The sequence below is a fragment of the Saccostrea cucullata genome, unplaced genomic scaffold (genome assembly GCF_032062105.1).
Source record: "Saccostrea cucullata isolate Sc308-1 unplaced genomic scaffold, CSIRO_AGI_Scuc_v1 ctg1456, whole genome shotgun sequence".
Lineage (NCBI taxonomy): Eukaryota > Metazoa > Mollusca > Bivalvia > Ostreida > Ostreidae > Saccostrea > Saccostrea cuccullata.
In genome coordinates, this window is record NW_026923075.1 from 1 (window position 1) to 22,005 (window position 22,005).

Consider the following 22,005-nt stretch of genomic DNA (forward strand, 5'->3'; position numbering starts at 1 on the left):
TTTTAGAGGAGGCCTCTTCTTTTTGTTTAGGAACCAGACCTTGTTTGAGGATTGAATTTGGCAACATGGGGTCACTGCAAGTAGAGCAGATTATTGTATTACAGATCTGTACAATACATGTATAATAAATCTGCATCTCTGCATTTTTCTATCCCATTTCAACAAAAATAAAACAAATGATCACAAAAGTGTACTGGAATGAAGAAATAATATTATTATACCTCATTATGAATATTCTAAAGAACGCATTATCTGATTGGTTCTAATTTGTCACATGATCGGGCCCATAAAACATCATATTTCCCGGCCGTCAGCACGCTTTTCATCATATTTCACCTCTTCGGAACACCTACTGTATTTTCCCGCAAATTAGTTCTCGTTCGTTGAACGAAAACTCCCGAGAGAAGTAGACATCACAATAGCCTGGTTTACGTCACAAAACTGATGACAATGTGTTGAACAAAGGGTTTTATAGTAACTTTACGTAAAAAATGAAAGTGAATTTGAAGTAAGCGGAACCAGCATTGTTAATGAAAGTTTATGTTTATTTCAAAGGTTTTGTTTGTTTCGGTATAATAAACAATGCATTGCATGTAATAGCTCTTCAAATTTTAATAGGTAAACTTATTCAGCCAAGAAATATATTCCCCTTGTAGATCAAAATATTGGATAATTTTTCTTGGCATTTATTTGAAGAATTGCTCCTGTAGTACCAACTACTATCATGCAATAAGAGGTCTGTATAAAACAATTGTCAAAATATGTACAATAATTTCATTTTGACAAGATATAAAAAACACAAGAAATAAGTTATGAGAGTTTTATCACAATGATGATATGGAACATGCTGTTAAAATGGGTGATTTATTGTCTGATGTCTGATTAACTGGCAGTTCTGAAGAGAGGCTTGATAAATCCTCTATACTTGAACTAAAGTTGTAGGGTTTTGATCTTGATGTGGCATGGTCCCATTTCAATAAATGAACTACTGATAGTTACTGGAAAATGGCTACCAATGACATCAGATATATCACGATTTTTTCAATATACAAAATATCATGATATTTTTACAAGCCCAACAGTGTCATAATATTGGTAATTACCTTATTTACTAGTGAGAAGACATCATAAGCAAACTTTTATAAATCATTTCTATACTGTTGACTATAAGTTGTGAATTCCTGCCTATGCTGTTGTATTTAGCCTAATCACAGTGATAAACACAAGAAATAGTCCTCGCCTTGACTATAAATCAATTGCTATGGTGTTATGTTGTTTTGAGGTGCACACTTCTAAATAAATCCTACCATCTGATGTTGGAAAAGCAAATATCGGATCTATAGAAGAAATAAAGGTTAACTCATGTGAAAGCACCCAGGAATCTAAAAAGTGAAGACTTTGAAAAAAAACATTTATTATGTATATGTACCTTGTAAATCAAAGTATTGGATAACTTCCATTGTCTTGGCATTTACTTGAAGAAGTGCTCCTGTTGTACCAACCACCAACATGGGAGAAGCACTGAAGAGGTCTCTAAAACAGATTTTAAAAAAAAGACATTCAAATAAAAATAATAATTTCTTTTTTGACAAGATATAAAAACACAAGATATAACGATATATGAGATTTAAAGTATTGATATGTATGGAATATGTTGTTAATGTACCTGATCATGGTATTAGCTCTCTGAAGGAAGCCAACAGATCGAGCCGAACTTCCTCTGTCATCCTGTGGGACCCAGGAGAAGTAGAGACCGAGAACAGCACATCCTGTCTCTGCCACGTCCTGTGCGGACACTTCCTCCCTCGGCTCTCCCCCGTCTCCTCGTCTCTGATAGGACGGCTTACTACTGATAGTTACTGGACCTGTAAAACAACACATCAAGTAGATTTCAATCAGTGACACAGTTCACTGGACCTGGAATATAACATTAGTTTTTCCCTATTATTTTTACTGTTACAATCTTTTCTTTACTTTTTATGACCAATAGATTAAACTTAGCTTAATAGGCTTCAGTTTGATGAATAAAGTAAACATAAGATTCAAAGAGCTGATAAATTTCTTTAAAAGTTTTCTGAGAACTAAACATATTAATACCGGTATAACTAAAAATTCGAACTTCTTATTACCATCTTTTGAAGATCTTGGTGTTGGCAGTGCTTGCTCTTTATTGAGGCGATATTTATCCATTATTTTTCCAATGTTAATTTGATGAACACATCGAAAATCTTTTCCATCAGACAAGTCAAATACTCTCACAATCCCATCCGCCGTTCCTATGGCAACCTGGGGTAGGTGAAAGTTCATGGTCATGCTGATGAATGGGGAGGCAGTGATAATGGTGGACTGGTAGACCAGTGATAGGTCTGCTATGTTCCAGACCTATAAAATGTGATCATCACTGAGATATGATTGGGTAAAATGCATGAACAAAAAAAGATCTTTATTTCCCACTTGTTGATACCTTTTAAAATATTTGATTCATGAGTATTTATTTTTGATAGACATGAATATCATATCAACGTTACAATTGAATTTTAACAGAAAAAGATCATATGAATACAAAAGATAAACAAGTACAAACCTTGAATGTTCTGTCTTCAGATATTGTGACTAGAGTTGATGAGTAATGAGGACAAAATTCAGCACAAGTGACTCGATTCATGTGGCCCTCTAGTGCAGCTATTACCTCTGATTTCTGAAAATAATGGAAACCTGTTATTTACAGAGGAAATATATCAATGCCTTTTTGTCAGCACTGCATGTTTGGGAAGTTTGTTGTTATAATTCTGTTAATTATTAAACTTACTTCAGAACGTAGAATTAGAACATCGTTATTATTGCAAGCTGCTACCAGGGAATCATCAGGACTGAATGCACAGTGTTGTATGTACCCAAGTGTTGTACCTATAATCACGCCTTTTATCTGCTCATCTAAAAATTAAGTAATGAATTATTGCATTATGCATACATCAAATACTGAAGAAAATAATTTAACAAAACTGTTTAAACTTTCTTGAATAAATTGAGTATGACAAGTTTTTCGATTAATGAAAGTCTCTACCCTTCGCTGCCTTCTCCTGAGCCTGATGAATGTTCCACACAATCAAGTAGTCTTCTGCTGCAGTACACAGTCTTTTGGGTTTTGAAACATTCCCCAGCACTAAACTGGTAAGAATCTTCCTGTGTCCTTCAAGTTTCAATGGCTACAGATGTAAATATTCATTACTTAATAGAACTTCAGATGACAAAAGTAGTACTAATATAAGCACGATTCTGTACACTTTATATCTTTATTAATTCAAAATATTAATTCAAACGTTTTAGTATAATATTTTCAGTTAAAAAAATTCCATGAAGCTATACTGCAAAAATTTATCTCATTTCAATTCAATGCATTTCAGATATAAAACTTCTAATTAGGTTTCAGTAAATATTTATATATAAATTATAGAGAATATTAAACAACATAGCATAGATTCTCTATAAAAAATTAAGTGGAAGATAAAATATTGCTGTTTGATTGTAATAAATCTGTCAGTTTTTACAATTAATTTTACTTGTTCAAGTGTACTTATTCTCTAATATATATCAAAGTCATTTCATCAAAACTACAATATCACTTTCTCCTTTCCTTGAGTGGATGAGTTATCAGACTTCAGATAGACAGTTATTTCTTTCTTATAAAAACTGACAAATTACCTACCTGAGCAGAGGGATCTTGTACATTCCAAACACCCACTGTTGTTCTTGTCAATGGCAGTCCTATGAACGTTCCATCACAAGCCACTTGAACATGGGCAGGGTTGTACCCAGTTTTCATACATTCTACATACTCCATTTTCATTTACTGGCATAAAATTGTCTTCATAATTTATTCATGAATATTTCTTTTGTGGTTGAAAATAATCATATTGATCAAGACCTGTGCAGAATTGAGAAAGAAGATAAAGATGTTATTAACTCAATCAATAAAAGAAACAAGTTCAGTCAACCCAAACAAACTTGGGAATGTCGGATGATCAGGATTAGTAAACGCATTAACAGATCAAATTCATGAAAGGATATACCTTAAAAACAATCACCGGTTTGAAGAACTACAACAGAGGAAATTCTATCCACAGTTGGCGAGCCGATTTCTTGTTCTCTCACAATTTTTGTCGTGTCAAAGAAAAATTTAACACTCTTTCACATTAAATTTTCAAAGGAGGTGACAAGACAGTGTGAACTGACATAACGAGAAGGAAAAAACAAAGAACCCTTTTTCATGGCGTGAAAGTTTGTTTACAATCTCTAGACAGGTCCGGACAACTCGTTCCATGACTTAGTCGTATGAATTCATTTTTCGAATATTCTTTCAAAAACAGTCTGAAAAACAAACAATAAAACCAACACAAAACAAAACAATTTAAAAAGTCTGACAAAATACTCATTGATAATTTAGGAAGTGAGTCCCCTGTGAAGAGAAATAAAAAAAAATAGCACAGGTTCCTGGGGACGGACCCTCCCCCCCCCCCTGTTTAGTACCCCAAGGGTTCTTTGACTTTTTTAAATAAAATATTTTCTATAACATATTCACAAAGCATTACAACTAAAAAAAATCCAAAATTTAAGCTTAAACTAGCCTTTTATAAAAATTCATACTATCTGATACTATATAATGCCAAAAAAAATTAATTAATTGTTTCTCAGGCCAAAAAATTCAAAATTCAATGCGGCAGGCAGGCTTTTTTTTTTTTTTTTTTGGAAGCAGGTTTTACAGCTTTTTTTGTAAGTCATTTGTGCAGTAAAATGATAATGTCTACTAATTGTCTAATTCTTAAGTTTTGTTCTCTTAAATTAGTTATAATATCAATTCAACATAAAGTAATGTTATTCCAAACATTTATTTAAAAGTTAACTGATAAAATACTTTAGATTTAGAAGAAATATATTGTTTTTCACAAGAAACTTGAATAAAACGTCTTTCTTAGCATTAATGAAAAGGGGAATAACTCGTTTTTCTTTTCCAACTTGGAAAAAGCAAGAAAATTGCATTTTAGTTATAAAATATACATTCGTATATTGTGCATCATGCAAGAAGCGGTGCTGAGAAACTATTGATTAATTTTTTTTTGGCGTTAAACAGAAATTATCCCATCCCCAAGCACCTGTGAAAATAACAAAAATGGGTAAATAAATAAATAACTTAAATTATTTTACAAATAAATATGATCACTTTTTGTGATTAGAATGATATAGCAGTTCAAAGTGATATCTTCAATCTTTTAAAGAAAAAAAAAATCACCATTACCTCCTACTAATACTACTACTATTACTACAACTACTATTACTACTTTGTAAATGAAATGAGTAGAACAACAGTTTTATTCCATTATCATGAATAAAACTACTAAAAAAAGTGGTTATAGCTTTCACAGTAAGTAATCATGGTCTTGTCGATCCTTTTCCAGCAAGATTCAAAACAGTATAATTTTTGATAGAATGAAAGCACTGGAGAAAAAAAAAACTAAGATCAAAGCAAGTGGGTTCTACTAAGACTGTTCACGCACAGATAACATTGCCTCTCTTGTTATCATCCTTGTACAGTTCAGTGAATGGCAGACTCTCCTCTTTATTCAGACTTGGAGGAGTTTAAGAAAGCCCTTGAGAATGTGAATAGGTCAATAATTTGGATATTAAATTAACAATATAGAATAGAATTCCACCAAAGTTCATGTTCATGCATCACTAGGAATTTGTATGACTGTGCCACATGTCACATTGGAAATTACAGGGAAAGAGAAGAGCTGGAAGATCTAGGCAAACCTAGAGAGGAGTGTGTCCATAGAAACAGCTGAGGCAAGAAAGGCAGAATTTACTCGAGTACAGTTGAAAAATTCAGCTCCATACAGAATCTGTTGGCAAGATGTGGTTGTAGCTCTGTGCTCCGAAAGGAATAAACAGGAATGACTCTCATAAATAAATTAAATCCTATCCTTGGCATAATACTTTACAATTCTTGTTATTAAATTGGTATATTGACTCTTTTATCTCAGTGCTAATAGACTCTATTCACCCTTCCCCCATTCCTCTTCTCAACAAGCCATTCCATTATACTCTTTTGTGCCTTCTTTGAAATCCTTTGGAATCATTGTGAATTTATCTTAATTCATGGGAGCCAATGTTCATGAGTAAGTAAAGGTTTGTTGGGATGTAAATTTGTGGGTAACTCATATAAACAGAATATTCAATGAATAAATGTTGACCAAAAAAAATTTTGGACATGTAAATTCGGGAATAAGATTGACTCACAAAATCCACGAACATTGGTTCCCAAAAACCATTGCTGATTCCACAGTAATATGATCTTTTATATCTTATGTGTCATATGCCAACCCCATCCCATCCCCAGAACTTTTTTTTAAAAAAAGGTAGAAAAGAGAAAGAACACTTTCTGTATATTGACTTATTTCTTTATAAAACGATTCCTTTACATCTGCATGTAGAGAACAGTTCAAAGTACTCTGTAAACTATAACAAGACTTTTTAAAATCATGACTCAAATTTAATTCATTCATATAACTAAATACAATAATTATCATGCTTCACCTTTGTCTTGTGATAGCTCAACCTTTAGTGGATTTATTTTAAACAACTTAATATGAATTGCAGAATTATTCCTTGACTGAGTTTCTGCTTCCAGGTCATCTGTTTGAGGTTCAAGGTCATCAACTAATTCCACGGTTGAAGTGTGAGCAGACATTTCCACAGAACCTTGACCTTTGGATTGTAACTGTAAGGCCAGGTTTATAGCCCTATTTATTGCTGCACCAAGACCGTGTACATAAACCTCATTTTCAGAATCCAGGATTTTCTGTGATCTCTCTAGCTGACAGTTAAAATTAGTCTTTCTGGTAACATACACATCTGTTTTCCTCTTGGGCAATTTCCTTGGGAGGCGCTTTCTCAACTCATATTCTTCTTTGTCGATCAACTCCTTGAAGTCTTTTGTGGACCTTCAGTAAAAGTAACAATGGTTAATACCTTGGAATATTCTCATAACAAAACATGTAACAAAGTTTTTTAAAGGATCTTGAAGTGCACTTAGTAGATTGTTAGTGATTCATGTATAAAATAAAAGTGGTGACAAGAAACTTGAATATCAGAGAGCTAATGTATCTAAGAAAGATACATTAGTGTATCTTGAAATAGAACATAGTGTATCATGAAGAAACTGAACCTATGTCCAAATACAAAAGCAGCACTTTATTCATATCGCATTTTATGTTACAAAATATACATTCTATATATTATGCATCATGCAAGAAGTTTGCTTCACGGAAGACTGTAGAGGTACTTCAGGACAGATCTACACCATACAAAATATTTTTGTAAAACACTTAGGCCTCTTCCCCCAAATTGGAATTTTTCTAAGTCCAAAAGGGCATAACTTTATCAAAAATGGTGCAATCGTACCCAAAACAGAACTTGACCCAGATATTTATCTGATATATCTGTATACCAAATTTCATTTATCAGTATGTGCAACCTCTGTGAAGAAATGAACAGAAACTGCAAATAAATGGAATTTTTCTAAATCCAAGGGGCATAACTCTGTTAAAAATGGCGCAATTGTACCCAAAACAGAACTTAATCTAGATATTCATCTGATATATCTGTATACCAAATTTCATTTCAGTATGTGCAACGGTTGTGAAGAAAATGAACGGAAACTAAGTGGAACAACAGCCGACTGACAGACAGCAGCAAAGCAATATGCCCTCCCTTCTTTGAAGGGGGGCATAAAAATTGACAATTGACATCTAGAAAATGTAGTTCAGACACAGCAAACAAAGCAAGTCTGCTATTACCGGTAACATCCCTAGATGGACCATCCTTGTAGATAAGGTAGTCCTGGGAATTAACCTGCTTCAAAAATTTAAGCTGGACACTTTTATAGAAAAGAAGGTCAGATCCAGCATCCTATGCAGTTCAGGTAATTAATGTACATCCCTAGATGCATCTTCCATGCAAGTTTGGTAAAGGTGAGGCTCGAATTTACTAAGGAGTGGACATTAAGCAAAATCTTCAGCATGTTCCCTCATCTGGAAAATGTGGAGCAAGTCAAGCAAATTTAGTAATGTCATCTTTAGTCTAGGTAGAATGGTTCTGTTCCAAAAATTTTAATTGGTAATGCTGCTGCAACTGAAAAATGAAGGCCAATTCCAAAATCCAAAGCAATTCTGGTGGTATGTCCCTAGTAGCTGCAGATCTGTAGCGTTATGGTTTTATATATTTGTCTTTGACCATAACGCTACAGATCCTGTAATGCAAAAAAGGTGCAATTTACGGCGCAATATTTTTTGCGCTCTTTTGGGGAGAATTTCTCCACTTTCTAGCATTGGTCAATCAACTACCTTTCACTCCCTAATTCTAGACACATTCTGTAGCCAATATGTATATTTTATCCACCTCTCAACCATTTATAGTTGTCTCTACAGGCAATAAACTCGCTTGAAGTGAATTTTCAGCAATCTAACAAATAATTTTAATCAAGCGAGTTTATAACTTGTAGAGTCGACTATAAGGGGTAAGGAGATAGATAAAATATACAGATTAAGTAAATAATGTGCCTAGAATTAAGGAGTACAAGGAAGTTAATTGACCGATGCTGAAAAGTGGAGAAATTCTCCCCAAAAGTGCGCAAAAAATATTGCGCCGTAAATTGCACCTTTTTTGCATTACAGGATCTGTAGCGTTATGGTCAAAGACAAATATATAAAACCATAACGCTACAGATCTGCAGCTATGTCCCTAGATGCCTCATTCATGCAAGTTGGGTATGACTTAAAATAACTTGGGAATGGACTTGCTTCAAAAACTTTATTATTGGCACTCATCCAGAAAATCCCTATCCATCCATGCAAGTTCAGTTTGAGAAGGACTAATCAGGTCCAGCACAATACCTTGATCAAGGTATACAGCTTGTTAAAGCTATATAGCTTTATTAAGGTATTACAAATACCTTGATCAAGGTATTTTATGTACAGAAAATAAAAAAAAAATTCTTTTAAAATTAAATTCAAAAGTCGAATTATGAGTTGTCAGTGTGTCCACTCGTGCATGAAAAGCACTCTGGTATCAAAAAGACAGCATAAAAGAATGGCAACATGCTTCTATACTGACTTCTTTGGGTTTGCATGAGTACTTTACATGCATGGGTGAATTTACTGACAACAACTCAGAACTTGACTTTCAGTATTTAATTTTTAAAGATTTTTTTTTTAATTTTCATTCCATAAAATACCTTGATCAACCTTTATCAGGGTATTGTGCTGCACCTGCTAATACTCCAGTGTGGTAGAGGTTCACTGTGAGATAATTTTGACTTGAAATCTAAGGAGCATAGGGAATGACTACAAATTTAATAAAATATAATACTATCTCTAATTCAGGGCTAAAAATCCTGTCCCATTGGAAAATCTTTTCCCCTAAAATAAGTTCAAGAAGACACATGCACTCACTTTTCATTATTCTCAGCTCTACTACTCTTACTTGTTCCATCATAACTCGCAGACATATTAATGATATTTTTATATTAATAATATTTAAATGCAGTCAAAATACACTGAGACAGAAGACAAGCACGGTAAGCACATTTTATATTCGTGCAGGAAAAACATTACGCCCGCTAAATTTAAAATAAGACAACAAAACACATAATCCCGGATATACCTTTTTTCCATTTAAAAGGATAAAGAGAATCAGCAAAATAATTTTAAAATAATGAAATGCGACTTTTTAATAATTTCTTTAAAAAAAGAATCCTTTGACTTTTGATACTAAACTTGTAATTTATTTTTTCCCAACAAGACAAGCCGTATTTCACACCATATTCAATCCAGATTTTATACACATCATGGAAAAATCAAAACCTGAGACAGGGCCAGAGGTACTCAAACCAGGCAGAGCTGTCATGCAGTACCGCTGTATCAATTGTGGAATTGGTTCAAGTGACCTCTATAAAGATTACAGAAATGGAATCATAAAAATGATGCATTGTGTAAATAGTTCTTCAGTTTATATGTGGTAGACAGGTCCGGTACAATCAGGGACCTGAGAATATATCCTTGTTTAGTAGGTCCCTGGTACAATCACTGAATTAGTACATTCAGCTGAATCAGTACATTTTGCTTCAGAGCTGGAAATACCTGCCACAGCTCTATATTTAGCTACTTGAAGTGGTTTTATTATGATTTTCAGTGCAATTAAGTTTTAAAAATTTTGCTTCCTTTTCAAAATAAACAAACTTGCAAGCATGGGACAATTAACTTATAATATGTTCTATGTATGGCACGCCAAATTCACAAAAATGAGATAAACATAGTTTCACAGTCGATAAACTAGGTTTATCGGTTGTAAACTATAGTTTACGGACTGTAAACTATAGTTAACAACATTAATCTATATTTTACATCTGTAAACTATAGTTAACGCGATAATCTATGTTTTACAACCGTAAACTATACTTAACACTGAAAACAATCATTTGCGATTGCAAAACATAGAATTGATAAATACAGTTTCACGATTTGTAAACTATAGTTTACAAACCGTTAACTATAGTTAACCTGATAAATATTTCACGATTTGTGAAACTATGATTAACAACTCTTAACTATACTTGTAAACTATAGTTTACAAACGTGAATCTATGTTTATCAACAAAATCTATTGTTAACGCTTGACAGACAGATAAACTTTATCATTTGTAAACTATAGTTAACAACCGTTAAATATAGGTGTGAATCGTTAACTATAGTTTATGGTTTGTAAACTATAGTTTACAGTCGATAAACCTAGTTTATCAATTGTGAAACTAGGTTTATCTCATTTTTGTGAATTTGGCGTGCCATATCTATGGTGTGACCATTGGGTTATAATTTATACAAAAAAATATATATTATATTTATTATATATTCATAAAATAATAATTTTTAAAAAAAAAAATTGGGGGCTATATACACAGCTATAGCATTTAATTTGTGACTTCACATTGTACTGAATTGTTACGCAAATCAATTTTCATGTCAATCAATTACATCTATGATCTTTTTTGTTATTTTATTTTAAAAGTAATTAACTGTTTGGTCACTAAAGTATATCCCTAAAACTTAATTTGATTGCAATTGTGTCTCGCATCTGAAAGACTGATCTTTCCTTGAATTGTATTGAACTATTCAGATAAGCTTGAAATTGAATATTATCTCTGCATCAAAGAGGAATAATTTGTACATCCAGAAAAAAGTATGATTAAGTAGCTAAACGAAGCTACCTTGAGTACCTGAATAAAAAGCTAGGTGTAAGTAATTAAGCTTTGTAGCTAAATCTTGTGATCATACAAGACTTTGCAGAAGAGGAAATCATTAATACCCCTGCTCATTCTATAACACTGAACACTGATCTTTTATTCATTGATGAAAATATAATTTTGAAACCTTTAACACTTGTACAGGTTAATTCTATTTATAAATTGACCTAATGCTTAAAGAGTGGTAAATATTTTAACAGAGATTCATGGAGTAGCAGCAAGTCTTTTAGTGATGTCTGAATATTCCAGGTGCAGTGCAGTGAAATCATTGATAAGTATATAGAATACGACCCAGTTGTCATCAGTTTGGATGTCCTGCTTCTCAACAGAAAGGCATTACGTCACGTATTGTTTAATAGCAATGTACAGGTATGTATAGCTGTGCCTGGCTTCATCCAAAACCACTGATTCTCTTTCCAGTTTATTTAAGAAATAAAGTCCGCGTTTTCATGAATGTTAGCGTTAGCCGAGGCTTTTATATTTCAAACAACATTTCGAGACCGAGGAGGTTATTCTGCATCATTCACGTAAACAAGGCATTTTTATTCTGCTACATGTAGTTAGCAGCCCTAAAATAACATCGTTTCTCTATAGAGAAAATTAGGTCACCATGCTATTTTGTTCCATTTAACACTAGAGTGTAAATTTGTTTGTTTACCTGTGAATAGAGTGCAGACAATTTGAGCTTTCGCTGCATTAAAATTAGCCTTTTATTGTTTGTAGCTTTAAAAGATTAATCTTTCTGAATATACAATAAAAAAATCAGCTTCCTATTTTACCACTTTATTACCAAGATCACGGAGTTTAAATATGGCGGAGGGAGGTTCGGGAAACAGCCCTGCTTTGCCTTAGAAACCTACATTCATCAGCCACTTTCTTCAATATACAGTGTTTAAATTGCAAAAGACGACACATCAATGTGGTTTAAATACGTATTTCATTCTTAAGTCAAATGTACATTTCAACTGCACAGGTTTTATACGTGTTTCTGATCTGATAATTTTTTGATGACGTTCGTGATTTATTGGAGAATAATGTCCGCGGCTTTCCTTTGAAGTAGCCAATAGTCGTAGTAGAATTCCTCTTAGTGCATTTTTAACAGAACATAACATTTCAAAAAGTTCTATTTTGTATGTTAAATTTCATCTGGACCCTTATAATATAAGATATACCACTAAATCATATCATGGCTTTAATATCATGATTCATGTCTTGAAACATGCATCCTCCCAGCCCTACTGTATTTTGTAGTAAATGTATGTCAATCTTCTGTATGCACTTGATGATTTATAATAATGTATATTGTAAATTTGTGTGTGTATTCAAGCAAAATATATACTGCCATTGCTTTTATAGGGTGTTTGGAAGTATGTCATTTTATTACTGACATGTGATGCATTTGTCAAGCTAGCACTCCAGAGAGCCAAAGGGGAGATCACTCCTGTTAATCCAACTTACATCATATACTCTGCCATGGAATGGGGACTTTATAAAAACTGTTTATTGGCTGCCATTGGTAAGAAAAACATTTCTTTATGTTCATTTATAAAAAAAAAAATTGATAGTTTTGTAAACAAACAAAAAAATGATAGTTTTTAAAGAAGGTTTGATAGTTTAAGACGCATATTGAGTAGATATAATTTGTGATCAATTATTTTTGCTTCATTTTTGCTTGTTTGATAATATATAGGACTTTGAAGTACTAAAATTATGCATGTTACAAATTTTTTATTCATGATGATCACTTTGCAGGTTTATTTATTGATGCTTTATTTTCAGAACTATCATCTTTAGTCCTTTGTATTTGTGTACTGGTAATGGTATTTTCTTCTTTAAATCCAACATTAAGTTCTTATAGCTGTAACAGGTAAATGTATGACTCTACGTTTGACTTGTGTTGTATTATATTATCATCTATGTAAATCACATCAAAACTAAAAAATAAATTTTATCCTGATTTTGAAAAAAAGTTATGAATTGATTTCAAAACAATAGAATTTTCATAATAATTATACAATGTAAATATTTTCCCTAAAGTGTTAAAATGTCAATAAAAAATAGATTTGCATTCTTTTAAGATGGAAGGACATTTCAAATCTTGTGCAAGCTGTGGTGCTGTCTAACTTTGGCAAGTTCCTAGTGATCCTGGCTGTACTGTGGGGAACTAAGAACAGTCACTTATATATCCAGCTTATCAAGACGTACATATGTGCAGCCAGTGTCCAGGCTTTAAGAGGTAGGTTCCAGTCAGAGAAGGGCTTTACATGTTATCAGTGGTCATCCTCAATAAATGTAGTATGGACTTGTGTTGTATTAGAATTGTTTAGTTTTTATTCCCTTACAACAACAGTCCATGGGGATAAAATAGCTGAAATGAATTTGCATTAGATTCAAGGATACACATCAATTTATTTGAGTTACAACAGGTCATGTCAAGATAGCTATGGATTCCACAAGAAAAGAAAAAAATTGATATTTCAAGCACTTACTTGTTTTGGAGATGGTAGATGATTAGCAACACATTGCTTAAGCATTTAAAGGTCAAGGTCATTTTAGTTTTGAATTATTAATGTGGACACAATATTAAGAACACATTTTGACTTATTATCGCAAATCTTGCTTGAAAGTGTACACTTCGACCGAAAGACTGATGTGTTGAGTGACGACACTGATGAATTTGACTGAATTACAATTGCGAGATCCAACAAAGAATCTGATTGGTGCTTTTTTTTAGGCCCACCCACTTTCTCATAGAATGTTTCCAAGCTGTAGAAAATAGGCAAAACAAGTGGTAGGCCCCTACTGTTTAGAGGACCTATGCAATACATTATTAAATTATTATGAGTGTGGGTAACCTGTATAATGATCTTGAAATAAAAGAAGAAGGTATGGTTTCCATACAAATTATGCCCTGTAATTTTTTAAAAAATGAAACTGATGTATAAGTTCAAAAGTCATGCTTTTTTAAAGAAATAAATAACAAGTTTATAAACTTCAATGGGAATTGAATGGTCACGTGATCAAATCCTGTGAAGGCCAAAGGCCTTCTCAGAACATCACGTACTGACCCACTTCAATTCCCATTGAAGTTTATAAACTTGTTATTTATTACTTATACATGTATATACATTTGAGACAGACAATTGAATATTTTTAAAAATAAATTATTGCACTAACCGCCCGTCGTAGATTTTGAAAAAATGACGCAAGGTGTAAATCGGCTTGAATGGCGGTTACGCTTCGAATTCACCAGGCTAAGGATTTATTTCCAAGGGAATATTTAATTGTGAAAGGCTACTTGTGATCAGTAATAGCGAACAGATTGTTGTCTGAGTATATTTTTATCGTGAAAATTGATAATCAATGCTGAAAAGATAAGAAACGCGCCCGAAGATCGATGATAAAAAGTTGGAGGAATTTTGGTCGCCGGAAAGGGATGATGGATCCGATGGATGGAAACACTTGACAGAGCCAATTAATTAATTTGCAATCAAGTATTAAATTTGATAAAAAACATTGAAACTATGATGAAAACATGGAGGCACTGGCGACAGCTTATTGTTACGACGACGCCGAAGTGTCTGTCAGCTGTTCTTGGCGTGAATGCAAATGCTTTGATATTTTCCAACAGATTTACACATTTATCGTGAGTACAATTTAATGAAAAAATTATAATGTTCTTGGAATTTTAACGAAAGTTCTATTCCAAAAATAAGGATAAACATGATAGACTGACAAAAGTGACATAAAACTTGTAAACAAGTTTTTATGTGTATATTCTCTATGTCTGCAGGTTAAATCGATAGCCAAAAACTGTTTGAAATACTCGTTTACATTGTAAATAAAATAATTATTATTTTACTTGCTTATTTTGTACATTTTTTATACACGAAAACCAAGTAGAGCAAGTCATTTTATAATTTATGCACCGGTAGAGATCATTGCGCCGTGTGATTAGGTCACGTATTGACCTCTGACAAACTTCATACAGAATTGAAGATATTTGTTCTCTGTATGTTTATATAATGGAGAGATACCACAAATGTATATATAAATAATTGAAATTCAATGCAAAAAAATCATACAAGTCATTTTTCTCACATGTGTTTTTAAATGCTAATTATGACGTCATAAACATGTGCATTTTCCCGTATTTTCTTAAAAATATGCAGAATACACCAATTTTCAATGGAATTTTCTTTCAGATAACATTGTCCACAGGCATCGCCCACAAAGATCTTGAGATATGTGATTTGTTATTGAATTTTGCACAAAATATTAAAAAATTAATGTGGGCGACTGCTGTGGACACTGTTTTCTAAAGGAAAATTACCTTTGAAATGTGCCATTTTGAGGCTTTTTCTGTTGAAAATAGAGAAATGCTTCATATTAATGATGTCATATTTGCAGAATGGTAAACCTTCATGCCATATTCTTTCCTGATTTATCAGTCATTTATTTAACTAATATAAAAGTCAGTTTCAAAACATTTTGATGTCATTACATTTTTAGGGCGCAATAAAGCTAAAACCATACCTTCTTCTTTGTTCTAGGAGTGGCATAAGTTGACTTAAAATGATACACGTCACCCGGGTCTCTCACCCAGAGCATATTTTTGCAATTGAAAAACACGGCCGTTTTTTCTTCAGTACATCATTAAAATTAAACATACTTAGATTTGGTAAAAAAAGTGATATTAATTATTTTATAGTTAACATATGAATTATATTTGCCATTACAGTAAAAAGTGCACTGCATGAAAAAATAACCCACAAGGATTTCAATTTTTTTCTGATCGCATGTTTTGATATTGCGATTTCGACTGTTTATGCAGTTGCACACACACATTTTTGACAGTGGTGACAACAAAACAATAAACTGGTAAAATTTTGAATAAATCCGATGTTTTACCACATATGAATTTATATTTTTTCAACAGGTGCTCCGGTGTTAGCTGGGTATGCTTTCTAAGTAACTTGTACACATTTTCAATTTGCAACACCGAGATGGTGAGAATGGAAAATGCCAAGAATAGAAAATCGGCATAAATACATGAAGAATAAAATGAAAATAGTGTCATCGAACAATATACATGTACCGTCTGCGAAAGGAATACATGTATATCACATGCTAAAAAGTGATTTTATAATTTGTTTGTTTGGGTATTTTTTGGTTCAAAAAGTCACCATCGGTTTTTGACAATCGCAAGGCCGTTGGACACTTTCCAACTTATATAGGCAATGGATACTGCATGAGAGTGGGCGGGTCCTAATCAACCAATTAAACGCATGTTTTCATAGAAAGAAACCCGTGATTCAAATTGTTCAATTGTCAGATCCAATCACAGGAGTCCAATAGTGTCATCACTCAACGCAACGGTATTTCGGTTGCAGTCAGGGATGGGGTAATCGTAATCGAACTTGCAGTGTATACTTTCAAGCGAGATTTGCGATAAGACTCAAAGTTGCTATAGAGATGCATGTTTTTAAAGAAAAGAGTGGATTAATTCCAGGTAAAAAGTCAAAGTTCAATAAGGATAGCTGCAATAATGTAGCCTTCTCCGATTTTTTAGCTCACCTGAGCTGAAAGCTCAAGTGAGCTTTTCTGATCACATTTTGTCCGGCGTCCGTCTGTCCGTCCGTCTGTCTGTAAACTTTTCACATTTTCGACTTCTTCTCAAGAACCGCTGGGTCAGTTTCAACCAAACTTGCCACAAAGTATCCTTGGGTGAAGGGGATTCAAGTTTGTTCAAATGAAGGGCCACGCCCTTACTCAAGGGGAGATAATTGGGAATTAATGAAAATTTGGTGGCAGATTTTAAAAATCTTGTTCTAAAGAACCACTGTGCCAGGAAAGATGAAACTTATGGGGTAACATCCTCAGGTAGTGTAGATTCAAGTTTGTTCAAATCATGACCCCCAGGGGTAGGGCGGGGCCAAAATGAGACCTAAGTTTTACATAGAAATATATAGGAAAATTCTTTAAAAATCTTCTTCTCAAGAATGACAAAGCCATAATTCATCATATTTATATGGAAGCATGCTCAGGTAGTGTAGATTCAAGTTGTTCAAATCATGACCCCCTGGGGTAGGGTGGGGCCAAAATGGCCGACCAAAGTTTTACATAGAAATATATAGGAAAATTCTTTAAAAATCTTCTCAAGAATGACAAAGTCATAATTCATCATATTTATATGGAAGCATGCTCAGGTAGTGTAGATTCAAGTTTGTTCAAATCATGACCCCCGGGGATAGGGCGGGGCCAAAATGGCCGACCAAAGTTTTACATAGAAATATATAGGAAAATTCTTTAAAAATCTTCTCAAGAATGACAATGCCATAATTCATCATATATATAAGGAAGCATGCTCAGGTAGTGTAGTTTCAAGTTTGTTCAAATCATGACCCCCCGGGGTAGGGCGGGGCCAAAATGGCCGATTAAAGTTTTACATAGAAATATATAGGAAAATTCTTTAAAAATCTTCTTCTCAAGAATGACAAAGCCATAATTCATCATAAATATATGGAAGCATGCTCAGGTAGTGTAGATTCAAGTTTGTTCAAATCATGACCCCCCGGGGTAGGGCGGGGCCAAAATGGCCGACCAAAGTTTTACATAGAAATATATAGGAAAATTCTTTAAAAATCTTCTTCTCAAGAATGACAAAGCCATATTTCATCACATTCATATGGAAGCATGCTCAAGTAGTGTAGATTCAAATTTGTTCAAATCATGACCCCCAGGTGTAGGGCGTGGCCACAATGGCCGACCATAGTTTTACATAGAAATATATGGGAAAATTCTTTAAAAATCATTTTCTAAAAATAGCAAATCCATGATTGGTCATGGGACTACATTTGGATTTAAACTTTACAATAAAAAGCCATTTTCTACTTTTTCCTACCCTTAGTGCTCAGGTGAGCGATGTGGCCCATGGGCCTCTAATTTTATCTGTTATTTTCTGGAGAAAAAAAAAGGAGAGGGCTATATTATTGCAGCTACAATAAGGATTGAACTAAGTTGAGGGTACAGTTTGTTTTAAAGTACTATTTTACCTTTTAGTGAAACTTGCTGCAAATAAATGCAATTATAATGGTCAGGGGAAAAAGCATATTGTAATTCCAGACTCTGAAAAAAAAGTAATAATAGGAGTAATCTGAATCTTGGCACTCATTTGACCATGCAGCACTGTTTTACAGTTTTCAAATTTATTCCCTATAGAAGAATTCAGATTTTTGCCATATCAATTTTTGTGTTCCATTTAGTCAAGTGCGACTGGAACACCTTTTTCAGCTTCACTAGAGAATTTTTGTGGGAGAAATTTTTTTTAGGAGGGGGAGTAAATTTTCTTAAATAATTCTTGGTCATCATGTTGTAGAGAATACAGTTTAGGGCCTTAAAGCAAAAACCCTTCATGGAGATTAATAAATAAAATAATAAAATCTGAATTTAGATATTTTTAATGGGGTTATTCTTCTTTTCAGTTTGCTTGCCACACTGGAGAGTCCTTCAAGTGTCTATCATTGCCATATTAGGACATTTACTGTCAATGTATGCAACATATTCTGTTCAACTTACTTTGTTTGGAGGTTGATCAAGAAAATAATCATTAAAACAAAGGGAGATTATCAGCATGTCCAGGTAAAAGAGAAGAAATCGGATGGATTAACTTCTTATTGTGGATTTTTACCAGATTATTGGCATCGTGAGTTGACAGTCATTCACATGCAACTGTAGGATTGTTATGCCAAAAATCAAGAGGATAAATTACGCAAAGGTTTATCTAATCATAAAAAGTGAATGGATAATATTTTTCCTGTTTGGATTAACACTTGCTTTGAAAAGATTGAATAGGGAGAAATCATTCAAAACTAAATGGAATAAAAAGGAAAACCCATTAGTCATATACTTTCTTTCTTTAAAGTATAATTTTGCTCCTTTGATCAAGGTGTGCCATTTTCTTCATGTAATCTCAAACTTGATGGGACTAGAAATATTGAATGATTAAAGATATTTAATAAGAAGAAAAATGCAAAGAGAAAACTAGTGGTTAACCGAAGACTTCCAACTCATTTTATCCACTTATGTTATTCAAGATAACGGTGTTGAGATACTAAGTTCATCTGTAAAAAAAAAAAATCCTTGGATTTTAAAGGAATGGAAGCCTTGAGATACTGTTTTAAACCACATTTTTATTCTGTTTTTGACAATTTTGACATTAGTCACATACATGCAGCTTACATACAATATTCATTTTTTCAAACTTAAATGACACAAGAAAACTGTCACATGAAAATTGACATATCATTATTGATTATTTTCTTTACATTGTGACAAACTAAAAGAAATGTCATTTCTCCTTGTGACAGTTTTCATAAAATCAACGATACTATCTAAATATGAATGGAAAGATTTATCACAATGTAATCAAACAACAAAGAAAAAAAATTGCACAAATTTGATGTGTCTTTTAAACACAACTGGAAAGCCCCTATTTACATGCATTAAACCCTGGAAGGGTCAGTAGAAGTATAAAAAGGATTTTTTGCAATACTGTCAAAGCTGAAGAAAAATAATAAACATATATGGTGCACAGTGTAATTTTTTCCTCAAAAACTGAGAAAATAGCACTATTTTGCAAAAAACAGAAATTTTGAGCTTTGGATGTATATAAAACAAGAACATGAGTATGGTAACTTTTTCAAGTATATGAGTAGTATAAACGAAAGTTTTTCTTAAATGGTAATTATGGTTTGAAATTGTGTAGTTTAAAACAAATTGAAGCTATAGTGTAAGGACCAAACCAAACTATTACCTGCCATACAACACACATGACAGTTTCTGTATATTTATTTTTATCATAGTATAACGTGAGGCTCTGTTTTTCTTCTCCAGAATATATGTATAAATGCAAACCATGATTGACAGGAATAGTGTATGGATGAAATCAAATGAAATAAAAATATTGGATTGTTTTGAGGCAAGGAAAAAACATGTATGGAGATATATGTTTGCCCTATGACTGCATTGTGCCCAGCAGGTACTTTAATGGAGGTATAGATAAATGTTGATGGGTGAAGCATACAAAGTCTGCTGCCTGTTTAAACTTCTGCAGCAGAAAGATCTCTTTTATAAATACTGTGTTTTAGTGGAGAGAACAGAGAATATTTACTTAATATCAATAGGATATTTTGATACAATGTTATTTTTTACCTGAGTTATGACATTGTGCCATGCCAGTGTAATTGCAGATGACTTATTAATAAGAGATTTTGTGTCTTTAATTAATCAATACCTTTTTTCTTTCAAGGAATTGTAGCAACTGATGTTTAATGGACAAAATTATCATATATCAATGTTGATTCAACCAAAAGCAGAATTCTGGACGTGCAGAGTTTCAGTTAGATTGTGATTTTTTTTAAATCAATCATTGTGATTTATATATCTGTTTAAAAAATGTAGACAAAAAAATCTAGTTGAAAATTTTACCTATGATAGTGTACCAAACTAATGATTTTCAAAATCCATAATTTAAAGAAAACACATGGAGCTGGTAATACAATTTAATTATACTGTTTTCTCCATGCTCATGCAGTTTTTTTGGATTTAAAAGAAAACTTAAAGTGCATTTGCTTTGATGGGACGGACAAACAAAATGAGCGTTTAAATATACATCATTGCTTCTCTGCAAGGAGGGAAAAATTGGCAAACAACACTTAGAAATCACGTCAAGTATTAAGCACATAATTAAATAAAAGATGTCTTTAAATCTCAGAAAATTACTGAGATAAGTTACAAGATGGTGACAACTGATGCTAAAGGCATGGCACAGAGTAGAGAAAAAAAATTGAGATCCATCGTCTACTGCTAAAGTTCACAAATATAAATGATTGAGAATTACATGAAAAACATTTTGGATCCATTAATATGTCTCCTGCAAGTAAGGTCAAAGGTCACACCATGACCTCATTTTCTGACCTTAAATCTGCAGCAATAGTCCGTGAAATTTCTATGAGCTCTCTTTCTGCAGCCCTTACTCTAGCTTTGGATCGCGAAATCTCAATATTGATGTCTTTTGTAATGGTTTTTGATGGAGGACTAGAATTATTCCAATCATTGGAATCATTTGGCGAATCGGATCGCCCACTGAGTAATCTTGTGGGACTTTTTTCTATATTTTCACATTTATCTAAATCCATTTCATGAAACTCAGAAGCAGACACCTTGCTTGTCCCTCCACCCTTGTCAGTCCCAGCAAACAGAGGGTTTTTGTAACGTCGAAGGTTCTCTTCATTTTCATTGTTTGTTTTCTGTTCTGAATATTGTGCTTCTGCTCGCCTCCTGGCGATTATATTTTTACGACGGAGATGACACACAATTAACACAATAATTACTAAAAGTCCCACAAGTCCAATCACAGAGCACACCACTGGAATGATCAGCCCTGCTTCTGTGGAAAAAATGAAAGGTAAAACCATATTGATTGATAATTTCTTAGATTTTACCTGTACTAAACTCTATTCATAGACATTTATATTATCAATTACATGTATTTCAGAATAAAATAAGAAAGTAAACCAATATTTTTAACAAAAAATAAATTCATCCAAATGTGTTTGCATATCAACTTCAGTAAAGTATGTTCTTATGTG

The 22,005-nt window shown here is 33.0% G+C and overlaps 4 protein-coding genes across 5 annotated transcripts in view; 1 reads left to right on the forward strand and 3 right to left on the reverse strand.

Moving 5' to 3' along the window:
- Positions 1-1,429: 1,429 nt before the first annotated feature.
- On the reverse strand, positions 1,430-4,304 carry LOC134263071 (WD repeat-containing protein 27-like; the record flags this gene model as incomplete). The annotated part of the gene is made up of 8 exons (XM_062745374.1): positions 4,086-4,304; positions 3,707-3,925; positions 3,065-3,206; positions 2,810-2,934; positions 2,585-2,698; positions 2,130-2,382; positions 1,667-1,865; positions 1,430-1,533 (listed from the first exon to the last, which is right to left on the reverse strand). Coding segments are annotated over exons 2-8 (1,078 nt in total), but the record flags the coding sequence as incomplete, so codon positions are not given.
- A 1,714-nt stretch (positions 4,305-6,018) lies between these two features.
- On the reverse strand, positions 6,019-9,649 carry LOC134263076 (ribonuclease P protein subunit p20-like). The gene is made up of 2 exons (XM_062745381.1): positions 9,507-9,649; positions 6,019-6,998 (listed from the first exon to the last, which is right to left on the reverse strand). Exons 1-2 carry the CDS (start codon positions 9,560-9,562, stop codon positions 6,581-6,583), a joined length of 474 nt encoding a protein of 157 aa, XP_062601365.1. The 5' UTR covers positions 9,563-9,649; the 3' UTR covers positions 6,019-6,580.
- Positions 9,650-9,882: 233 nt separating this feature from the next.
- On the forward strand, positions 9,883-19,250 carry LOC134263075 (protein ARV1-like). Its single transcript, XM_062745380.1, has 6 exons — positions 9,883-10,045; positions 11,603-11,722; positions 12,710-12,869; positions 13,133-13,220; positions 13,432-13,589; positions 18,838-19,250. The coding sequence occupies exons 1-6, from the start codon at positions 9,902-9,904 to the stop codon at positions 18,945-18,947; spliced, it is 780 nt and encodes a 259-aa protein (XP_062601364.1). The 5' UTR covers positions 9,883-9,901; the 3' UTR covers positions 18,948-19,250.
- A 275-nt stretch (positions 19,251-19,525) lies between these two features.
- LOC134263074 (protein jagged-1b-like) overlaps positions 19,526-22,005 on the reverse strand; it is a 52,425-nt gene continuing 49,945 nt past the window's right edge. For both annotated transcript variants that reach the window (XM_062745377.1, XM_062745378.1), the window contains one exon: positions 19,526-21,803. In XM_062745377.1, coding sequence (XP_062601361.1) covers positions 21,307-21,803 — 497 coding nt within the window. In that variant the 3' untranslated portion in view covers positions 19,526-21,306. The remainder of the gene's footprint in view (positions 21,804-22,005) is intronic.

What these genes read in the sequence shown, in the direction of transcription:
- LOC134263076 (XM_062745381.1), bottom strand. Translation starts at nt 9,562, where the DNA reads ATGTCTGCGAGTTATGATGGAACAAGTAAGAGTAGTAGAGCTGAGAAT. An exon ending in AGAGCTGAGAATAATGAAAA is followed by an intron (nt 6,999 to 9,506) that starts GTGAGTGCATGT and finishes CTTTTACTGAAG; the next exon opens with GTCCACAAAAGACTTCAAGG.
- LOC134263075 (XM_062745380.1), top strand. Translation starts at nt 9,902, where the DNA reads ATGGAAAAATCAAAACCTGAGACAGGGCCAGAGGTACTCAAACCAGGC. An exon ending in TCATAAAAATGATGCATTGT is followed by an intron (nt 10,046 to 11,602) that starts GTAAATAGTTCT and finishes TGAATATTCCAG; the next exon opens with GTGCAGTGCAGTGAAATCAT. An exon ending in CTGTTTATTGGCTGCCATTG is followed by an intron (nt 12,870 to 13,132) that starts GTAAGAAAAACA and finishes CTTTATTTTCAG; the next exon opens with AACTATCATCTTTAGTCCTT.